At 40.7% G+C, this 21283-nt stretch overlaps 1 protein-coding gene and 1 pseudogene across 2 annotated transcripts in view; both read left to right on the top strand.

The window, feature by feature from the left end:
• Positions 1–500: 500 nt before the first annotated feature.
• The window catches only part of COP1 (COP1 E3 ubiquitin ligase), a gene marked incomplete at its 5' end in the record, with an annotated part of 242055 nt that continues 221272 nt past the window's right edge, over positions 501–21283 (top strand). Inside the window, one exon of the mRNA XM_079698724.1 lies at positions 501–919. Coding sequence (XP_079554850.1) covers positions 501–919 — 419 coding nt within the window. The remainder of the gene's footprint in view (positions 920–21283) is intronic.
• On the top strand, positions 10714–11824 carry LOC307048743 (small ribosomal subunit protein uS5-like; annotated as a pseudogene). The gene is made up of 2 exons: positions 10714–11429; positions 11635–11824. The product of its transcript is annotated as a small ribosomal subunit protein uS5-like (transcript).

The raw sequence follows: 21283 nt of genomic DNA on the forward strand, positions 1-21283 counted from the left end.
CATCCTTTCCTCTCTCCGCAGCTGTTTCACCCACTGACACGGCCCTACTCTCAGGCAAGTCACGAAGGAAACCAGCTCTCGACGAGGGCGGCGGTCGCTACTAGGCCGCCGCCGCTGCCTAGGGCACGTTTTGCTTGTCTGAGCGCCGCCCGCGCCGTGTCTAAAGTTGTATCCCCCGCCACTCCCGCCCCTTCCGCCGCTCGCGTGCGCGCACGGCCGGCCCACAGAGCTCCCGGGTTGGCTGCGGCGGCGATCGCGGCGGCGGTGGCCTAGAGAGCGGTAGTGGTTCCTGCTCTTGTTTTAATAGTTCTCTCCGCCCCCTCCCGTCGGACGCTGTTGTGTGGTTGCCGTACAAAAATCAACTTTATTGTTCCTCAGCCCCACCTCCCGGCGCGGCGCGCCTACTCAGGATGTACTGAGGCAGAGGGGAGGGAGGCGGCGGCGGGTCGCAGTCGCTGTCCCTCTCCTCCGAGCGCCCGGCCGGAGGGGAGGGAGTCACGATGTCTGGGAGCCGCCAGGCCGGGTCGGGCTCAGCCGGGACCAGCCCTGGCTCCTCTGCGGCCTCCTCGGTGACTTCCGCCTCCTCGTCCTTATCCTCTTCCCCGTCGCCCCCTTCCGTAGCGGCTTCGGCCGCGGCGCCGGGGTCCGGCGGGGCGGCCCAGGCCGCGGGCTCGGGCGGCCTCGGGGCCCCGGTGCGGCCTGTGCTGGTGGCGGCCGCAGTGTCCGGCAGCGGCGGCGGGAGCGGCGGCGGGGCGGTGTCCGCGGGCCTGTCCCGGCTCAGCTGCGCAGCCAGGCCCAGCGCCGGCGTAGGAGGGAGCAGCTCCAGCCTAGGGAGCGGCAGCAGGAAGCGACCTCTGCTTGCCCCCCTGTGCAACGGGCTCATCAACTCCTACGAGGACAAAAGCAACGACTTCGTCTGGTGGGTTGGCCGAACAGCCTCCTCGCCCTCTCTGCGTTAGGAGTTTCTGCTCTTGGGGCTGCTGGGGTCCGGGGTGAGGACGGTCTGTTGGGCGCTGTGGCGGTGTCTGCAGAGGCATTCGAGCGTTTGCAGCGGTTGGTGGGCTGAGGTGGGGGAATGTTGGAGTCCTGAGGCAGGGTGGGAGTACTAAAGAGGTCAGCGCTGGTGGGGAGAAGTGAAGGGAGGTTAGGGAATAATAAATAGGGGGGGGGAGATGAAAGGCCAAATAAATGGCTGTGCATAAAAGGGGAAAGCTGGGCACGGAGGTTGGGCCTTGAATTTTCTGCCTCGCTGGTGAATTAGGTACCCTGTCAGTCCGGATTTCTCGTTGAGGTGAATTAAACTTGTAAAGGGAGAGGATTAAGCTTCCCGGGATGCTGAGGGAGGGAGTTGTGGGTCAGAATTTGCTTATTGAAGCATGGTAGATGATGCTCTAAACATGGGTATGGCTGTTGTAAGAAGTGGTGTTTGATGTAAATATCCATCGTGTGTACGTGTAAATTACCTCCTCTCGCTTCAAAGGCTGGGTTACTTTTAAATCTGTTGAGGCTCCTGTAGTCAAGAAAGTCTGTTCACAACAACTTCCACCTCTCAACTGAATGTCTTGAAAGAGGGGACCACGTTTATTAAGTATCATCCATGTGTCAGATGTGACTGCAATACACTTGTATTAACACAGCGTATACTGGAACTTAGGATTTGAGAAAAGCTAGGAATTAGACGTGTTGTCATCGTAGTTAGCATCTTGAATGCTACGCAGTAGTCCTCAGTTATGACATTTGGCGTAGAGGGATTGATTATACATATTAAGTGAAAGATGGAGTTGATTGTCTTGCTTGAGAGTGTTTCGATTTTCGTTGGGTTTTGTGTTCAAAATCCAATTCAAATGGTAAGATTTCAAGAAAGGATTTGCTTTTAGCTGAGTGAGAACTGGTAGGATTTTGTGCTTTTCCTTTGGAGGAAATTGTTGATAGAATAGAATACTAGTGATGTAGGAAGTTGGCTTGCACTGTCACTATAGGGGAAGTTGATTCACTTCAGGGTTGAAGATGATCCGAGTTGTTGTCATTAAATATGATAAGACTAGAAGTTGGGACTGTAGGAAAGTTATTGATTAGACTTATAGTTTCTAGTTCTTGCAGTAAAAATATCTTTATTCATACTTTTGCTTTTGTCATAAATTATTCTGGATTCAGAATTGATTCATTTTTCACTGAAACTGGGCTATAATTGTAATTGTTATTTATAAATAATTTGAGCAGCTTATCGTTGGGTGTAAGATGTGTTTGTGTTCATAGCCAGTAGAGAATCCCATAAGGTAAAGTAGAAGCTAATGAAACAAAGTGAGGGTTTGCACAGTTTGTCTTTTTAGCCACCATTTGCATTTCACTTTTTAGTAGGTTAAAAGAAAACAAACATGCCAGCATCCATATAGGTACACTAAGATAGTGTAAAAGGTGAGAAAGAAGGAAATTAATCATTCATTCAACAGATATTTCTTTGGCACTCACTGTCTGCCAGGCACTGTATGCACTTTATTATACTTACTATAAGCTAGGAAATTGGAGAGGGATGGGAGAGTATAGGCAGCTGGCACTAATTTTTATTTTTTAGGGATAGGATTATTAAAATTTTTATTAGTCTGTCAACTAATTTAAAAAAATTAAAATCCGGTCTCTTGAGTCTTAACCATGTTGTTTAGATTTTTCTACTTTTTTTTTTTTTTTGCGGTACGCCGGCCTCTCACTGTTGTGGCCTCTCCCGTTGCGGGGCACAGGCTCCGGACGCGCAGGCTCAGCGGCCCTGGCTCACGGGCCCAGCCGCTCCGCGGCATGTGGGATCTTCCCGGACCGGGGCACGAACCTGCGTGCCCTGCATCGGCAGGCGGACTCTCAACCACTGTGCCACCAGGGAAGCCCTTTCTGCTTTCTTCTATATTCCAAGTGGAAGTGTCCAGTGAGTGTCATGAGTTAAAAATTCCGAATATTTCACTTTCTAAGAATCTCATAGTCCTCTGTTGCTTTTTCTGGTGAGGTTGAATATTCAGAAGAGTTCATTAATGGGAATCAGTTTTCCTGATTCTCCAGCTAGATTTGATTTGGCCAAGCATTTGGGGTAGGAAGGTGAGGATTAGGCAAGGCCCAAGGAATCCTTTTCATTTCTAATTGGCTCTGGGTGGTTGGTCTTGTCTGCTTCAAGGTCAAACTGAATCAATCCAAATTATTCTAAGCTTTTACATCTAAATGAGGCTAAAGTTTGAATAATGATAACAATTCCTTATTCATCACATTTTAAAGATATGTTTATATTTCATGTTTCATTTTATCCTAGAGCAATTCTGTGAAGTTATATAGAACTTCCAACTTCATATAATACTAATATAATTGTATTCTCATTGAGGTACAGAGAAGTTAAGTAACTGGGTTTCAGATTGGATAGCTCAAGGACAAAATTAAAACTCATATGTCCCAATTCTCAATTTAGTGCTTTCTTTGTATGGAATTAGAAAATTTCATATCTATAAGTTGAAGTACATGTATTTAGCCTCGTGGTTCTTAAATGTGGTAGACTGAAGGGAAACAGCTGGTTCATAATCACAGGAGATAAATGTCTTTATCCTTAACTACTCCCTCCCCTTGCCTGTCTGCCTGCCCATATCCCAACAGGACAAAACTGAATTGGAGTCTGGAGTGGGCAGTGTAGTTTTCAGAAGCTCCCTTGGTAATAATGACATGTCCTCTTCCCCTCCTTGAGAATGGTTCATTTAAGGTCAAATGCCTAATTAGCAATAATACATATTGGCCTCTCCTGACTCATATTTGAAAGTAAGTTTATATTTAATTGCAGAATTGATGAACATTTTAGGGATTTATAGTTTTTACTTTAATATTTCTTTCAAACAAAGGATGGAAAGTATCGTCAAGTTGCAGATAATTCTAACAGTGTTTTATAGATGGAGAATCTGTAGTACAGTAGAGAGTAGTATATAGCTTGAAGTTGGATAAATCTCTGACATTCAAAGGAAGTCTTTGTTACTTTGATTTTTCAAATTTTTCTTACATGATTCGTTTAAATTACGAGTATAGCCTGTGTTTGGAAGACAATTTCTTTCTTTTTTTTTTTTTTTTTTTTTTTTTGTGGTGCGTGGGCCTCTCACTGTCGCGGCCTCTTCGGTTGCGGAGCACAGGCTCCGGACGCGCGGGCTCAGCGGCCATGGGTCACGGGCCGAGCCGCTCCGCAGCATGTGGGATCCTCCCAGACCGGGGCACGAACCCGTATCCCCTGCATCGGCAGGCGGACTCTCAACCACTGCGCCACCAGGGAAGCCCCTTTTTCTTTTATGTTATCACATTACTACTGCCTCTGCATTAGCTTTTCCAGCCCCCTGAAATAACCTTTTCTACCTCTTCAAGTCCCAGATACTCTCTGAGTTGTAGCAGAATTAAGTATTTTTAGGTAAATAGTAAGCCCCTTGTGGGAAGGTTACCTCTGCCTGATAAAATGTAGGCAGAATCTACATGAAGTCCATCTACCATTTAATAAATTCTCATGTCAACTATTAAAAATGGACTATCCTGGGCTTCCCTGGTGGCGCAGTGGTTGAGAGTCTGCCTGCCGATGCAGGGGACACGGGTTCGTGCCCCAGTCCGGGGAAATCCCACATGCCGCGGAGCGACTGGGCCCGTGAGCCATGGCCGCTGAGCCTGCGCGTCCGGAGCCTGTGCTCCACAACAGGAGAGGCCACAGCAGTGAGAGGCCCGCATACCGCAAAAAAAAAAAAAAAAAGGACTATCCTGAAGCAGCTCACGATTTAACGTGAAGAAAGACTTTTAATCACATAGTTATAGTATCACATCCTGGCATTATTGCTTCTCTTAGTACCATGGCAGATGTTAAATACTCTTCTGAATTCAGATGTTGTCTCACGGTCCTCAACATAGCACTGCAGGCAGCCACTACCTATTAATTACATTTAGCCCTAAAGATGAAATCTGTTGACCATTCTTGCTACTATAACTGTTTTCCAAACTATTAAAAAGTGAAATAAAATAGCAGATATCATAGAACCTGTCATTATAAAGATAGTTTGATGAAACTTTTGGTTACATATTTATGTACAGTGTATAAGTACTTACTGGGTATGAAAAGATAGTTTGATGAAACTTTTGGTTACATATTTGTGTACAATGTATAAGTACTTACTGGGTATGAGGCCTCAGTTTAGTTTAAGGATGGGCTTTTGGCCCAAAGCTCAGTTCGTATAGTTAATAATGGTGATACCAGTATTTATATCCAGACGTTTTGGCTCAAAGCTCAAGTTCTTAACCACTATATTCCTTTGCCCTTCAGAGGCTGGAGATTTTGTTTAAAATCAGCTTTATTAAGATATAATTTGCATACCATAACAGTCATCAGTTTTAAGTGTATAGTTCAATGAATTTGACAAATGAATACATCTATGTTACCACTCTAATCAAGATACAGAACATTTCCATCACACTAGAAAGTTCAGTGTGCTACACCTTTGCACTCTGTCTTCGAACCTCATCTCTGACACCTGGCAACTGGTCATCTGTTTTCTATCAATATAGTTTTGCCTTTTCTAGGATTTTATATTAATGGAGTCATTCAGTATGTAGACTTTTGTGCCTGGCTTCTTTTATTTGGAGTAATGTTTTTGAGATTCAATAATGTTGAATGTCTCACTAATTTTCTTTTAATTGCTGAGTAGTATTCCATTACATGGATATAACGTGATTTCTTTATATACTCATCAGTTAAAAGATATTTGAGTTTCTTTGTTTCTAAAGTTTTCAGTGATGGTAAAGAAAGCTGTTGTAAACATTCACATTCAGGTTTCTGTGTGGACCTGTCTTCACATCTCTTGGGTAAATACATAGGAGTGTATTGCTGGGTTGTATTGCCAAGTGTATATTTAGCATTATAAGAAACTGCAAAACTGTTTTCTAAAGTGACTATCATTTTGCATTTCTACCAGCAATGTATGAGTTTCAGTTCCACATTCTTGCCAACACTTGCTGTTTTCAGTCTTTCAAATTTCAGTCATTCTAGAAGGCATGTGTAGTAGTATCTTATTGTCATAATTTGCATGTAAGTCCTAAATATTGTGATGTTTTCTCCCAGTCTGTTGTTTTCTTTTTAGTTTTCTGAGCAGTCTTCTGAAGTGCAAAAGTTTAAAATTTTAAGTCCAATTTATGGACTTTTTTCTTTTACAGTCTATGACTTTTGTGTTCTATTGAAGAAATTGTGTCTAAATCTTCTTGTATATTCTAGAAGCTTTATAGCTTTTTGTGGTTAGGTATATAATCATTTCATGTTAATTTTTATATACTGTGTGTGGTAAGGGTTGAAGATTTTTTCTCTCCACCCTAGATGTCCAGTTATTGTAGCACCCATTTGTTGAAAAGGCCATCTTTGTTCATTGAATTTTCTTGGAACCTTTCTCAAAAATTAATTAATATGTATAGGTTTATTTCTGGAGTCTTTATTCTGTTCCATTGATATATGTGTTTATCCTTATGCCAGTACCACATTGTCTGGATTTCTGTATCGTTGTCGTAAATCTTGAAATCAGATAGTGTAGTTTTGTTCCTCTATTTCAAAGTTGATTTAGTTATTTAGGGTGTTTGCATTTCCACATAGATTTTAGCTTACCAATTTCTTAACAAAAAGCATGCTAGGATTTTAATTTGAGTTACTTTGAATCTATGACTCAATTTGGGAAGATTTGACATCTTAATATTGAATCTTTGAGCCATAAACGTAGTATGTTTCTCCAGTTATTTAGGTCTTTAATTTCTCTTAGCAGAGTTTTATAGTTATCAGTTTTTGGACCTTGCACATGTTTTGTTAAACTTACTCCTAAGTAGTTCATGTTTTTGATGCTGTTGTGTTATTTTAATTTCTAATTAAAAATTGCTAATTTGCTATTCAATTTCTAATTGTTGCTAATATAAAAATAAAATTTATTTTTGTGTATTGACCTTGTATCCTGTGAATTGTTAAGTTCACTTATTACTTCTAATAGTTTTTTGGTAGAACCGATGTGATTTTTCAGAGAAGACAATCATGTCGTCTGAAAATCAATATAGTTTTACTTCTTTCTTTTCCAATTTTATGCCCTATTTACTGATTTTTTAAAGAGATATTTTGTATTTTTATTTATGAGTGATATTGGTCTATGGTTTTCTTATAATATACATATATTTACTTTATATATTTTGGTTTTGATATCAGGGTGTATTAGTTTGCTAGGGCTGCCATAACATAATTACAGACTGGGTAGCTTAAAAAATAGAAAGTTATTTTCTCAACAGTTTTAGAGGCTAGATGTCCAAGATCAAGGTGTTGTCAGGTTTGGGTTCTTCTGAGGCTTCTCTCCCGCTTGCTGATGGCCACCTCTTGTGTCTTCACATGGTTATCCCTGGGTCTGTGTGTTGTCTGTATCCTAATCTCTTATAAGCACACCAGTCATATTGGGATTAGGTCCCACATATATGACCTCATTTTACCGTAATTAGCTCTTTAAGGCCCAGTCTCCAAATACAGTCTTCTGAGATACTGAGGGCTAGGATTTCAATGTAGGGATTTGGGAGAGGATACAGTTCAGCTCATCTCTGTCTTCTGAAAGAGTTTGTGGAATTGGTATGTTTCATACTTAAGTGTCTGGTAGAATTCATCAGTGAAGCCATAGTTTTTGTGGCAAGGTTTTTATTTACTATTTCAGTTTCTTTAATTGATAAAGGGCTATTCAGGTTCTTTATTTCTTAAGTGAGCTTTGGTAATTCGTCTGCTAAGGGATTTCTCCATTTCACCCAAGCTATTGAATTTGTTGGCATAAGTTCATAATACTTTTTTTGTTTTTTGGAATTTTATTTATTTATTTATTTATTTAATACAGCAGGTTCTTATTAGTTATCTGGTTTATACATATTAGTGTATATATGTCAATCCCAATCTCCCAATTCATCCCCCACCCCCACTTTCCCCCCTTGTCCATACATTTGTTCTCTACACCTGTGTCTCTGCTTCTGCCTTGCAAACCGGTTCATCTGTACCATTTTTCTAGATTGCACATATATGCGTTAATATACAATATTTGATTTTCTCTTTCTGATTTAGGCTTTAATACTTCTTTATGTTTTAAATGTTTGTAGGATTTGGAGGGATGTCCCTTCTTTCATTCCTGATACTGGTAGTTTGTGTTTTCTCTATTTTTTTCCTTGAATAGTTTAGCCAGAGGATTGTCAGTTTTATTAATCTTTTCAAATAACTGGTTTTGGTATTATTGATTTTCTAAATGTTTGTCCATTTTCTATTTCACTGATATTTGGCTTTATTTTTATTATTCTACTTTGAGTTTCATCATTTTCTGGCTTCCGACTACAGAATCTTAGATTATTTTGGCCTTTTCTAAGAAAAACATTTAATTCTATTAGTTTCCCTTTCTAATCCCTGAATTAATTTTCATTCAGTTTAATATACCTTATGTCATTTCCACTGATTTTTTTTAAAACTTTTTTTTGGTTCTTTATTTATTTATTTATTTATGGCTGTGTTGGGTCTTCGTTGCTGCGTGCAAGCTTTCTCTTGTTGTGGCAAAGGGGGGCTATTCTTCGTTGCAGTGCGTGGGCTTCTCATTGCAGTGGCTTCTCTTGTTGTGGTGCATGGGCTTCAGTAGTTGTGGCATGTGAGCTCAGTAGTTGTGGCTCGTGGACTTTAGAGAGTAGGCTCAGTAGTTGTGGCACACAGGCTTAGTTGCCCCGTGGCATGTGGAGGCTTCTCGGACCAGGGTTCTAACCCGTGTCCCCTGCATTGGCAGGTGGATTCTTAACCACTGTGCCACCAGGGAAGTCCCCATTGTGATTTCTTATTTGAAGAATGGATTATTTAGAAATGTTTTAATTTCTAAATGAGAATTTTCTGAATATTCTGTTATTGAGTTCTAATATAATTCAGTTTCATTCAGAGAATATGAATTGTGTGAATTCAGTCCTTTTAAATTTGTTGAGACTTGTTTCATGGTTCACAATAAGCTTTATCTTGGTTAATGTTCCATATGCATTTGAAAAAAAATGAGTTTTCTGCAGTGTGTAGACTGGTATATTCTATAAATGTCAAGTTTGTTGATGTGTTAAACTCTGTATACTCCTACTGATTTTCTATATACTTGTTCTGTCAATTACTGACAGGGGTGTTAAAATCTTTAACCATTCCAAGTGTAATTGTGGGTTTTGCTATGTTTCCCTGCAGTTCTGTCAATTTTGTTTCACGTATTTTGAAACTTTATTAGTAGGGCACATGCATTTAGAGTTGGTGGATTGATCCCTTTATTATTTTGAAATGTCCTTGCTTATTCCTGGTAATATCTGTTGTTCTGAAATCTATTTAGTCTGTTAGCATAACACTCCAGCTTTCGTTAAGTGTTTACGTGGAATGTTTTTTTGTCCTTCACTACTTCTATATCTGTTTTAATTTTTAAAGTAGGTTTCTTGTAGATAGCATATATTTGAGTCTTTCTTTTTTATTTATTATGACAATTTGCCTTTTAAGTGGCTTGGTTAGACTTTTTGCATTTTAACATAATTATGATGTGCTTGGTTTTATGTGTATGTCTTGCTTGCTCTTTGTTTTCTGTTTGTCCCCTTTATTCTTCTATTCCGTTTTTGTCTTTTTTCCTTCTTTTCCTGCCTTCTTTTGGATTAATTGGGTGTTTTTAAGATTTCTGTTTTGTTTCTACAGTTGACTTATTAGTGATAGTTGTGTGGGATGTGTGTGTTTTGGGGGGGAGTGTTTGCTCTAGAGTTTATAGTACTCATTTTTAATTTTTTATATTCTAAAATCATGTTATGTTATTTCACATACAATGTAAGAATCTTGTAATAGTATGCTTCCATTCTGTAGGATCCATTCCAGTTACTCCCTCAATAGTTCTCTATTCCTTTTTTAAAAAAAAATTGAGGTAAAATTCATACCTCATAAAATTGACCATTTTAACCATTTAAACTGTGCAATTCAGTACATTGACAGTGTTGTGCAGCCATCATCACTATCTACTCCCAGAATATTTTCATCACACCGAAAGGAAACCCTATATGCATTAAGCAGTCACTCTCCTTCTCGTCCCTTGGCAACCACTAATTTGCTTTCTGTCTCTATAGATATGCATGTTTTTTGGACATTTCATATACATGGAATTATACAACATGTGGTCTTTTGTGTCTGGTGCCTTTCATGGCCTATGTTGGGTGCTCTTCTGAATTAATGACTAAAATATAGCAGTTAAATCTTGTCGGAATTGGCTTGAGACAATATATTGGGTCAATCATATTTCGTTTTAGGAATTTGAAATTAAAAAAAAAACACTTGAATTGGCCTATTTGAAAAAAAAAAATAAAGTTCTTCATGTAGTGCTGGTGCTGGAAGGGCTATATAGTTGACCCTTGAGTAATGCAGAGGTAGGGGTGCCCACCCTCTGCCTAGTCGAAAATCCACTTTAACTTACCGTCAGCCCTCCATATCCGCAGTCCCTCTGCATCTGTGCATTCAGCCAACTGCAGATTGTGCAGTACTGTAATACTCATTATTGAAAAAAATCTGTGTGTAAGCCGACCCACGCAGTTCAGACCTGTGCCGTTCAAGGGTTAGTTGTATATTGCAAGCTGATATCCTTGAGAAGCAGAAAAAGAAGCATTAGTCACATAAAGAGTAGAGCACTAGCTGCTTCTCCGTAAAAACACCACGTGGCGGATGATGCTGGTGTGGCGGGAGGGCCTGGAGGCCCAGGGGCCCTGGAATGGGAGGCCGCGGTGGCTTCTGCAGAGGCTTCGGCAGCGGCCTCCGGGGCCAGGGTCGTGGTCGGGGCCGAGGCCAAGGAGCTCGCAGAGGCAAGGCTGAGGATAAGGAGTGGCTCCCCGTCACCAAGCTGAGCTGTCTGGTCAAGGACATGAAGATCAGGTCCCTGGAGGAGATCTGTCTCTTCTCTCTACCCATCAAGGAATCCGAGATCATTGACTTTTTCTTGGGGGCATCCCTCAAGGATGAGGTTTTGAAGACTATGCCTGTGCAAAAGCAGACCCGTGCTGGCCAGTGGACCTGGTTCAAGGCATTTGTTGCCATTGGAGATGACAACGGACATGCTGGTTTGGGTGTCGAGTGCTCTAAGGAGGTAGCCACTGCCATCAGTGGGGCCATCGAATTTCTGGCCAAGCTCTCCATCATCCCCATGCGGCGAGGCTACTGGGGGAACAAGATCGGCAAGCCCCATACTGTCCCTTGCAAGGTGATTGGCTGCTGTGGCTCACTGCTGGTGTGCCTCATCCCTGCCCCCAGGGCCACTGGCATCGATCGTCTCAGCCCCTGTGCCCAAGAAGCTAGTGATGATGGTTGGAATTGATGACTGCTACACCTCTGCCGGGGCTGCACTGCCACCCTGGGCAACTTCACCAAGGCCACTTTTTTCTTTTTTTTTGTTAAATTTATTTGGTTGTGCTGAGTCTTAGTTGCAGCAGGAGGGCTCCTTAGTTGTGGCTCGCCAGCTCCTTAGTTGTGGCATGCACGTGGGATCTAGTTCCCTGACCAGGGATTGAACCCAGGCCCCCTGCATTGGGAGCGTGGAGTCTTATCCTCTGCGCCACCAGGGATGTCCCACCAAGGCCACTTTTGATGCCATTTCCAAGACCTACAGTTATCTCACTCCTGATTTCTGGAAAGATGGTGTTCACCAAGTCTCTGTATCAGGAATTCACTGACCATCTTGTAAAGACTCACACCAGAGTTTTCGTGCAGAGGACCCAGGCTCCAGCTGTAGCCACCACATGGTTTTCTATGAGAAAAATAAAGTGAATGAAGCCAGTTTAAAAAACAGAGTGGAGCACTAGTGAAGATCTGTATTCCATATGAGTGCACTGAAGTCCCTGGATCCACCTTGAGTCTAAGACTCGGTCCTGTGGGCCCTGGTCATGGTGTTTGCTATGAGATAATTCTAATTTTTCCACTTATATTATAGCTACACAAGCCTAATTAAAATTATTCGCCAACTCTAAGCCTTTAGTCATTAGAACTGATGCTCTGTTTGAGTAGAGGAATGTTGGGAGTGTGTGAGTAGAATAAGATCCAGGAAGAGATTGAGAGTGTATTGCAGTGATTTCACACTGGGAGGAATCAGTAGTGACACTCTTTGGCCATATTTGGTTTCCTGATCCAGTCTTCTTTTTTGGGGGGGGTTGGGGGGGACGGAACACCAGAGACTGGTTCCCCTGCTTATCTTTTTTTTTTTGCGGTACACGGGCCTCTCACTGTTGTGGCCTCTCCCGTTGTGGAGCACAGGCTCCGGATGCGCAGGCTCAGCGGCCATGGCTCACGGGCCTAGCCGCTCTGCGGCATGTGGGATCCTCCCGGACCGGGGCACGAACCCGTGTCCTCTGCATCGGCAGGCGGACTCTCAACCACTGCGCCACCAGGGAAGCCCTGCCCATTTTTTGATTGGGTCGTTTTTTTTTTTTTTTTGATACTGAGTTGCATGAGCTGTCTGTATGTTTTGGAAATTAATCCCTTATTGGTAGCATCATTTGCAAATATTTTGTCCCAGTCTGTAGGTTGTCCTTTTCCTTTGTTTATGGTTTTCTTTGCTGTGCGAAAGCATATAAGTTTGGCTAGGTCCCATTTGTTTGTTTTTGTTTTTATTTCCATTTTTCTCAGAGAGGGATCCAAAAAAATATTGCTACAATTTATGTCAAAGAGTGTTCTGCCTGGGTTTTCCTCTGAGAATTTTGTAGTATTTGGTCTTATATTTATGTCTTTAATCCATTTTGAGTTTATTTTTGTGTATGGTGTTAGAGAATGTTCTAATTTCATTCTTTCACTTGTACAGGTTTCCCAGTACCAGTTATTGAAGAGACTGTCTTTTCTCCATTGTATACTCTTGCCTCCTTTGTTGTGGATTAAATGATCATAAGTGCATGGGTTGATTTCTGGGCTTTCTATCCTATTCCATTGATTTATATGTCTGTTTTAGTGCCAGTACCATACTGTTTTGATTACAGTAGCTTTGTAGCATAGTCTGAAGCCAGGGAGCATGATTCCTCCAACTCTGTTCTTCTTTCTCAAGATTGTTTTGGCTATTTGGGGTCTTTTGTGTTTCCATACAAATTTAAAATTTTTTGTGAAAAATGCCATTGGTAATTTGATAGGGGTTGCATTGAATCTGTAGATTGCCTTGAGTAGTATGGTCATTTTAACAATAGTCTCAGCCTTGGAGAAGTGACCCTCCATAGGAGATGTCTTACTCATCCCAGCAGTGCACTCCCCTCTCATCACCCAAGGGCCAGGTGCCAGACGGTCTCAGGGTAGAATCTGGCCTGCCTTTGCAGACTCGGTCTGCAGGCTGTGGGACTGTCATTTTCTTGCTTCTGGTGTCTGCCTTCTGGTGGGTGAGGCTGGTCTAGAGGCTTGTGACACTTCCTGGTGGGAGGGGCTGATGCCTGCCCCCTGATGGGTAGAACTGGGGCCCTCTGGTGGGCAAGGCTGTGTCTAGGGGAATGTCTAGAGGGAGCTGTGTGCTTAGGAAATCTTTAGGTAGCCCGTATGCTGATGGGTGGGGCTGTGTGCCCGCCCAGTTTGTTGTTTGGCCTGAGGCATCCCAGCCTTGGAGCCTATAGGTGTTAGGTGGGACCGGGTCTTGGTGCCAAAATGTCAGCCTCCAGGAGAGAGCTCCCTTGCCCTTGGTCCCAGTGGGTGTGAGGTTTTGTGTGTGCCCTTTAATAGTAAAGTCTCTATTTCCACCAATCCTGTGGAGCTCCTGTAATCAAGCCTCACTGGCCTTCAAAGCCAAATGCTCTGGGGGCTCTTCTTCCTGGTGCTGGACCCCTGAGCTGCAGGACCCGACTTGGGGCTCAGAACTTTCCCTCCTGTGGGAGAACCTCTGTAATACAATTATTCTCCAGTTTGTGGGTCACCCAACCGGGAGGTATGGGATTTGATTATATCATGAATCTGCCTCTCCTACTGGTCTTCTTGGGGTTCCTTCTTTATGTCTTTAATTGTACAAATTTTTTTCTGGTATGTTTCAGTGTTTTTCAAAGATGGTTGTTCTGCATATTGTGATTTTGGTATGCTCGTGAGAGGAGGTGAGCTCAAGGTCTTTCTATTCCACCATCCTGGCCACTCTACCCAACCCAGTTTTTTTAAATGGGCAAAAGAGTTGAAATAGATACTTCCTTTATGGAGTATTGCAGCAACCAGTTCCCCTCTTTGCAGATGATCCGTCACCTCTAAAAGTTGGATAATGACTATTACTGGTCTAATATGAAAGGATGTAACTCAGGAACAGCCACATGGAAGAGATGCATAGGACAAGGTATTGGGAAAGGGTGCAGAGCATCCACGCTATCTCCAAGTGTGCCACTCTCCCCGAATCTACAAGTGTTAACCAATCTGGACGCTCTCCAAACTCTCTTAGCTAGTATAGTTTCTGATGAGAGGTCTGCTGTATTCTTATCTTTGTTCCTCTATATGTGATGTGTCTTTTTTCTATGACTGCCTTCAAGATTTTCTCTTCATTTTTGCCTTTATCAGTTTAAATGCATTGTATGTGTCAGGGTGTTTTTTAAAATTCTGCTTGGACAGCAAAGGAAACCATAAACCAGACCAAAAGACAACCCTCAGAATGGGAGAAAATATTTGCAAATGAAGCAACTGACAAAGGATTAATCTCCAAAATTTACAAGCAGCTCATGCAGCTCAATAACCAAAAAACAAACAACCCAATCCAAAAATGGGCAGAAGACCTAAATCGACATTTCTCCAAAGGAGATATACAGATTGCCAACAAACACATGAAAGAATGCTCCACATCATTAATCATTAGAGAAATGCAAATCAAAACTACAATGAGATATCATCTCACACCAGTCAGAATGGCCATCACCAAAAAATCTAGAAACAATAAATGCTGGAGAGGGTGTGGAGAAAAGGGAACACTCTTGCACTGTTGGTGGGAATGTAAATTGATACAGCCACTATGAAGAACAGTATGGAGTTTCCTTAAAAAACTACAAATAGAACTACCATACGACCCAGCATTCCCACTACTGGGCATATACTCTGAGCAAACCATAATTCCAAAAGAGTCATGTACCAAAATGTTCATTGCAGCTCTATTTACAATAGCCAGGGCATGGAAGCAACCTAAGTGTCCATCAACAGATGAATGGATAAAGAAGATGTGGCACATATATACAATGGAATATTACTCAGCCATAAAAAGAAACGAAATTGAGTTATTTGTAGTGAGATGGATGGACCTAGAGTCTGTCATACAGAATGAAGTAAGTCAGAAGGAGAAAAACAAATACCGTATGCTAACACATATATATGGAATCTAAGAAAAAAAAACCTAGGGGTAAGACGGGAATAAAGACACAGACCTACTAGAGAATGGACTTGAGGATATGGGGAGGGGGAAGGGTAAGCTGTGACAAAGTGAGAGAGTGGCATGGACATATATACACTACCAAACGTAAAGTAGATAGCTAGTGGGAAGCAGCCGCATAGCACAGGGAGATCAGCTCGGTGGTTTGTGACCACCTAGAGGGGTGGGATAGGGAGGGTGGGAGGGAGGGAGACACAAGAGGGAAGAGATATGGGAACGTAATGTATATGTATAACTGATTCACTTTGTTATAAAGCAGAAACTAACACACCATTGTAAGGCAATTATACTCCAATAAAGATGTTAAAAAAAAAACAATTCTGCTTGGGGTTTTTTGAACTTCTTGGATATGTGGTTAAATGTCTTTTTTTGTTGTTGTTATTTAAAAAAATTTCAGCCACTGTCTCCTTATGTATTTCTTTTGATTCATTTGATATTGACCCACAGCCCACTGATGCTCTTTCTTTTTTTCCCTTTGTGTTTTAATTTGGATACCGTCTGTTGACATCTGATTCACTGCTGCTTTTCTTAACTTGTATTTCATGTATTAATGAACCCGTGGAAATGATCCTTTGTCTCTGATGTTGTGATCTTGTGGAGTTTTACCTTGGGCTGTGTGACTAGTATTCAACAATGAACTTGATGAGAACACTATGTAGATTTTTTAGGATTTTCTTCTTGTAGCTCGTCCGTCTCTGGTGTTCTGCCCTGTAAATTCTTTCCCCTTTATCCTTCCTGAACTCATCAAGATTGTGGTGCTCTGCTTGTGTGCTCCCTCCTTGGGCCTGTGAAACTTTCTGTGAAGGCAGAAAGCTGAATCTATGATAGTGTTCACTCCATTTGTTCCCCTTCCCTCAGAGATCTCAGTACTGTGTTGCTTAGTGTCCAGTGTCTAAAAGCAGTTGCTTCATTTATCTTATCCCCCTCCCCCATTTTCTAGGTGTGTATAGTAAGGGGTAAGTTTGCATCAGTTAAATTTTGACTTCAAGTGCTAATCATGAGCTAATCATGTTCACATTGTTCATTCACCACCCAAGGCTCCTCTTTTGCTTTGTTTTACTTTGTCATATTTCTTTGATTCTAATTTTTGCTTCATTTACTTTGACATATTTGAAAATTGGGTTATATGTTGTAGATGATGGAATTAAGCAAAATTCTTCTTGGCTAGGTGGCAGTTGGAGGTAGCAGTCATTTCATACAGATGTGTCAACAGAGAAAATGCCTGCCTCAAAATATGAACATATATTTCAGCAGATTGGAAGAAAGTCTCTCAGACAATTGTGAATTACTGTTTTATTCCCTGTGAACTAAATGTTTGAATGTGGGAGAGAGAGGTGGAGGAGATTTTGGAATTTGGTGAATTAGAAGTGTTTAGCAACATTCCTAAAGCTGGAGTCAAATGTAGGTGAGCTGACTGAAAGTAAACTTGGCTTACAATCCCAAGAACAGTAGCTTTTAGTTAGTTCTATTATGGATTCTCTCAGTAAAGGCTACTTTACCAAAGTAATAGACAATATTATGTGGAAAAATCTGCATATCAGTGACTTAGTCAAAAAGTAATTCAGAAAAGTTAGACCCTGAAGAATGAGAATTTTTTGGAAAACCTAATTATTATTATTATTTTTAAAATTTTATTTTTATTTATTTATTTGGTTGGTTGGTTGCGTTGGGTCTTCATCGCTGTACGTGGGCTTTCTCTAGTTGCATCGAGCAGGGGCTACTCTTCATTGCGGGGCACGGGCTTCTTTTTTTTTTTTTTTTTTTTTTTTTTTTTTTTTTTTTGCGGTACGCGGGCCTCTCACTGTTGTGGCCTCTCCCATTGCGGAGCACAGGCTCCGGACGCGCAGGCTCAGCGGCCATGGCTCACGGGCCCAGCCGCTCCGCGGCATGTGGGATCCTCCCAGACCGGGGCACGAACCCGTGTCCCCTGCATTGGCAGGCGGACTCTCAACCACTGCGCCACCAGGGAAGCCCGGGCACGGGCTTCTTATTGCGGTGGCTTCTCTTGTTGCAGAGCATGGGCTCTAGGTGCGTGGGCTTCAGTAGTTGTGGCACATGGGCTCAGTAGTTATGGCTCACGGGCTCTAGAGCGCAGGCTCAGTAGTTGTGGCCCACGGGCTTAGTTGCTCTGCAGCATGTGGGATCTTCCTGGACAAGGGATTGAACCCATGTCCCCTGCATTGGCAGGCAGGTTCTTAACCACTGTGCCACCAGGGAAGTCCTGGAAAACCTATTTATATATAAGTATATGTGTGTGTGTGTTTTTTCCACAAGAGTGGTGTATGAGTTAAGTCTAAAAGAACTTTTTAGAAAAGGGTAAAATTCCTAACTGATAAGAAAGTATTATCATAGTTTAATTAGCAGAGTTGTTTCTTTTTTAGTTGCATATGATGGTACAGCTTATTATTGATGTCATTTTTAGATTCTGTTGAATAAGTTATTGTATTCCTCCCCTTACTTCATTTCTTATTCTCCTGACCTCTTCTCTTGGTTTTCTATTCTATTGTGATTTATATATATTTTTGAATGTGTGTATACCTGTGAAATATATTTTTTTTGTATTTTAATTTTATGTAAATTGTATTGTGTCACAGATCTTATTTTAATTTCTATTTTCACTTGACAAAATATCCAGCAGTGGTGCTCCATGTACCTTTGGTTCATTCCTTTTGACTGTTGCATGATGTTTTGTAGTATATATCTAGGTACATTTTATTTCTCCATTCTAGTAATTTTGAGCATTAAGGCTGCCTCTAATTCCCTACTGTAACAAGAAGTATCCAGTTTGTTGCAAGTATCCTCATAGGTATACCCTGTTGACAGATGTGGATGTTTCTCTCTTAGCTGTACACACACATACACAGATACACATATATATACATAAATGGAAACACAGCTATACGTATATATTTACATATATGTACACACATGCTACACATATACTCCAGGATGTGTATATTTATATCTGTACCTATTTACAAATAATTTCAAGAGTGGGATTGCTGGGTCATAAGTATATGAATATGCAATGTAGGTTGCTAGTTAGAGTAACTCTTCATGAAGATTCTTGTTTCTCCATATCCTCCCTAACATACTTGGTATTATAATTTTCTAATAACTTAATGGGGGTAAAGTGTTATTTTATTATTTTAATTCACATTTTTTGATTACTAGTGGGTTGGAACATCTTTCCATTTACTTGAAAGGCAGTGTGTTTTCCCCTGCTGTGAATTAGGAATTGACATTCTTTCCCATTTTTTCTATTGGATTTTCTGCCTTATATGTTGATTTACAAGAATTGCTTGTGTTATGGTGCTACAAGAGACATGAATAGTCACAGCAGGGGCTTTAATCCATTTGTGATTTCTTCCCCCTTTTTGATGCTGCCACTTTGTCAGATGTCCATAAAAAGTTTTGAGGGGCGTCCATAAATATTTTTAGGGACCTGTATAAAGTTTCGGGTGTCTGTATAATGTTTGGCCTGGCTGCCAATTCATATACTTGCTATGCTTGTACTTATGCTTAGGTCTTCTGGCTCATCGTCCTTCAATGCTATTGATAGGCAGAGTAGAAGGGGTTCTAAATTGTTTGTTTACAGTTTTTCCCAGAACCTACTCTCGGTATGTTCTTGCTATTCAAAATTGGGAAGAGCTGGGAGTTGGGAATTCCCTGGCAGTCCAGTGGTTAGGACTCACGCTTCCAACTGCAGGGGTCACGGGTTCAGTCCCTGGTTGGGGAATTAAGATCCCACCTGCCGCACAGCGTGGCCAAGAAAAATAACAAAAACAAAAAACAAAATTGGGAATAGTTAGTTGTGTTTTGTTAGGATCTCCTCTGTATTTCTATATTTCCTGCATATTTCAACCCTTTCTTGGGAAAGGGAGTGATCAGTTAGTCCTTTTCTTCCTTTATTCTACTGTAGGTATTTCTTAAAAAAATTTTTTTTGTTTTTGAAGTACAGTGTCTATTGAATGTGTATCATAAAGTCAAAAAATTGTAACTCAAATCATTGTAAGTCAGAGATCATCTGTACAAGCTTTTTGCCCAGTTTTTAAATTGGATTGTTTATTTTTCTGTTGTTGAGTTGTAAGAGTTCTTCATATATTCTGGGTATAAGTCCCCTCTTGGATATGTGGTATGCAAATTTTCTCTGCAGTTATGTGGGTTGTCTTTTGAGTTTTTTGACAACGTCCTTTGATGCACAAAAGTTTTAAATTTTGAATAAGTCCAATTTATCTATTTTTTCTTTTGTTGCTCATGCTTTTGGGGTCATATCTAAGAAACCATTGCCAAGCCCAATGTCATGAAGATTTATTGTGCCTTTTTCTAATAGGAAAATTCCTTCAGGTTTTTAGCTTGTGTGGATTCTACTCTTCCCAGATTTGTATCATTGATACAGATTTTTCCATTTTTTAATTTTTGTGTATTCTGCCATTTATTTAATATTGTATACCAGGAATTGTACTAAGTACTTAATAGGTATTTTGTTTATCAGTACAGTGATTCTATGATGTAAATATCATCCCAGTTATACCAAAGAGGAAACAGGGTTAGAGAGATTAAACTACTTGTCCAAAGTCAGAAACCTGTAGGTAGCATAGCTAGGATTAATTTCAGTTGAATTCCATTTTTATTGGCAGTCTTGACCTTTAATGTGGTTGAAAAGCTAGCTTTTGATGAAAAGAATGGAGACTTTCTTCTCTTTAATTCACATGGTATTCAGAAGCCATTCCTTAAAAACTGCTTGTTGAAACTGATCTGATAGTAATTTTTAGGTACTGCATGCAATTTTTACTATTAGTGGAACATATTATATGACAAGTTATATCATGTCCTCTTTTTTTTTTAAATAAACTAATGGGTGATAGAGCTCTATGTGAAATAAACCTATTGTCAGTTCTTTTTGTTTGCAGGCCAAAATTTTTGATTCATTTTTCCCTCATACCCAACCATCTAATCCATAGGAAACCAAAGCTCTACCTTCAAATTATATTTAGATTCTGACTAATGCTATTGCTATGCTACCCACTAAGTTTAATCCAGCACCCAAATTATTATAATAGCTTCTGTTTCTACAATTGCTTTCCTTGTCTTTTTTCAGCATATAGGGTAGAGTGATCTGGTTCATCACAGTGTCAAATCATATCACTCCTCTGTTCCAAATCCTTCAGTGAATTCCTGTTTTATTCACTGTAAAAGCCAAAGTCCTTAACTTGATTTAAGGAAGTTCTTTGATATGACCCCTTGTTACCTCCCTGGCTTCATATTCTACTATTTTCCCACTTGCTTATTCTACTCTAAACTGACCATCTTGCTAGTCTTTGAACATGGCACCTCAGGATATTTGCACTTACTCTTACTGCTAGCTTGTGGTTGCCCCAGATTTTTGTGTGGATCAGTTTCCTGCTATCTAGAAATAGTTACTCAAATGTCAACTTCTCATTGAAGCTTCTCTGACTACTCTATGTAACCCAACCCAACACTTCCTATCCCCCTTCCCTACTTAATTTTTTCCTTATCATTTATCCCTATCTAGCCTTACTGAATAAGGTCATTCTTATTTATCTCATTTATTAAATGTGTTTTCCACTGGATTGTAGAACCATGAGGGATTTTTGTTTGTTTTATTCACCTCTCTGTCCTTGGTATCTAGAACAGTGTCTGGTATATAGTCAGTACCTAATATATAATTTGTTGAATATATGACTGTTTTAAGATTTTTGGAATTTTCTGAGAGAGTATTGATAAGTATTCACAGTTGATTCATTCTGGTTGCTAAGGCCAGTCCTAAAATATTTATTGTTGGCACTGTTGGAAGTCTACACTGAGAGATCAGTCTGTTAAAATATTTTGCATCTTGCTTCTAAGCTTCA

The sequence above is a fragment of the Hyperoodon ampullatus genome (assembly GCF_949752795.1).
Source record: "Hyperoodon ampullatus genome assembly, chromosome: 2".
NCBI classification, from domain to species: domain Eukaryota; kingdom Metazoa; phylum Chordata; class Mammalia; order Artiodactyla; family Ziphiidae; genus Hyperoodon; species Hyperoodon ampullatus.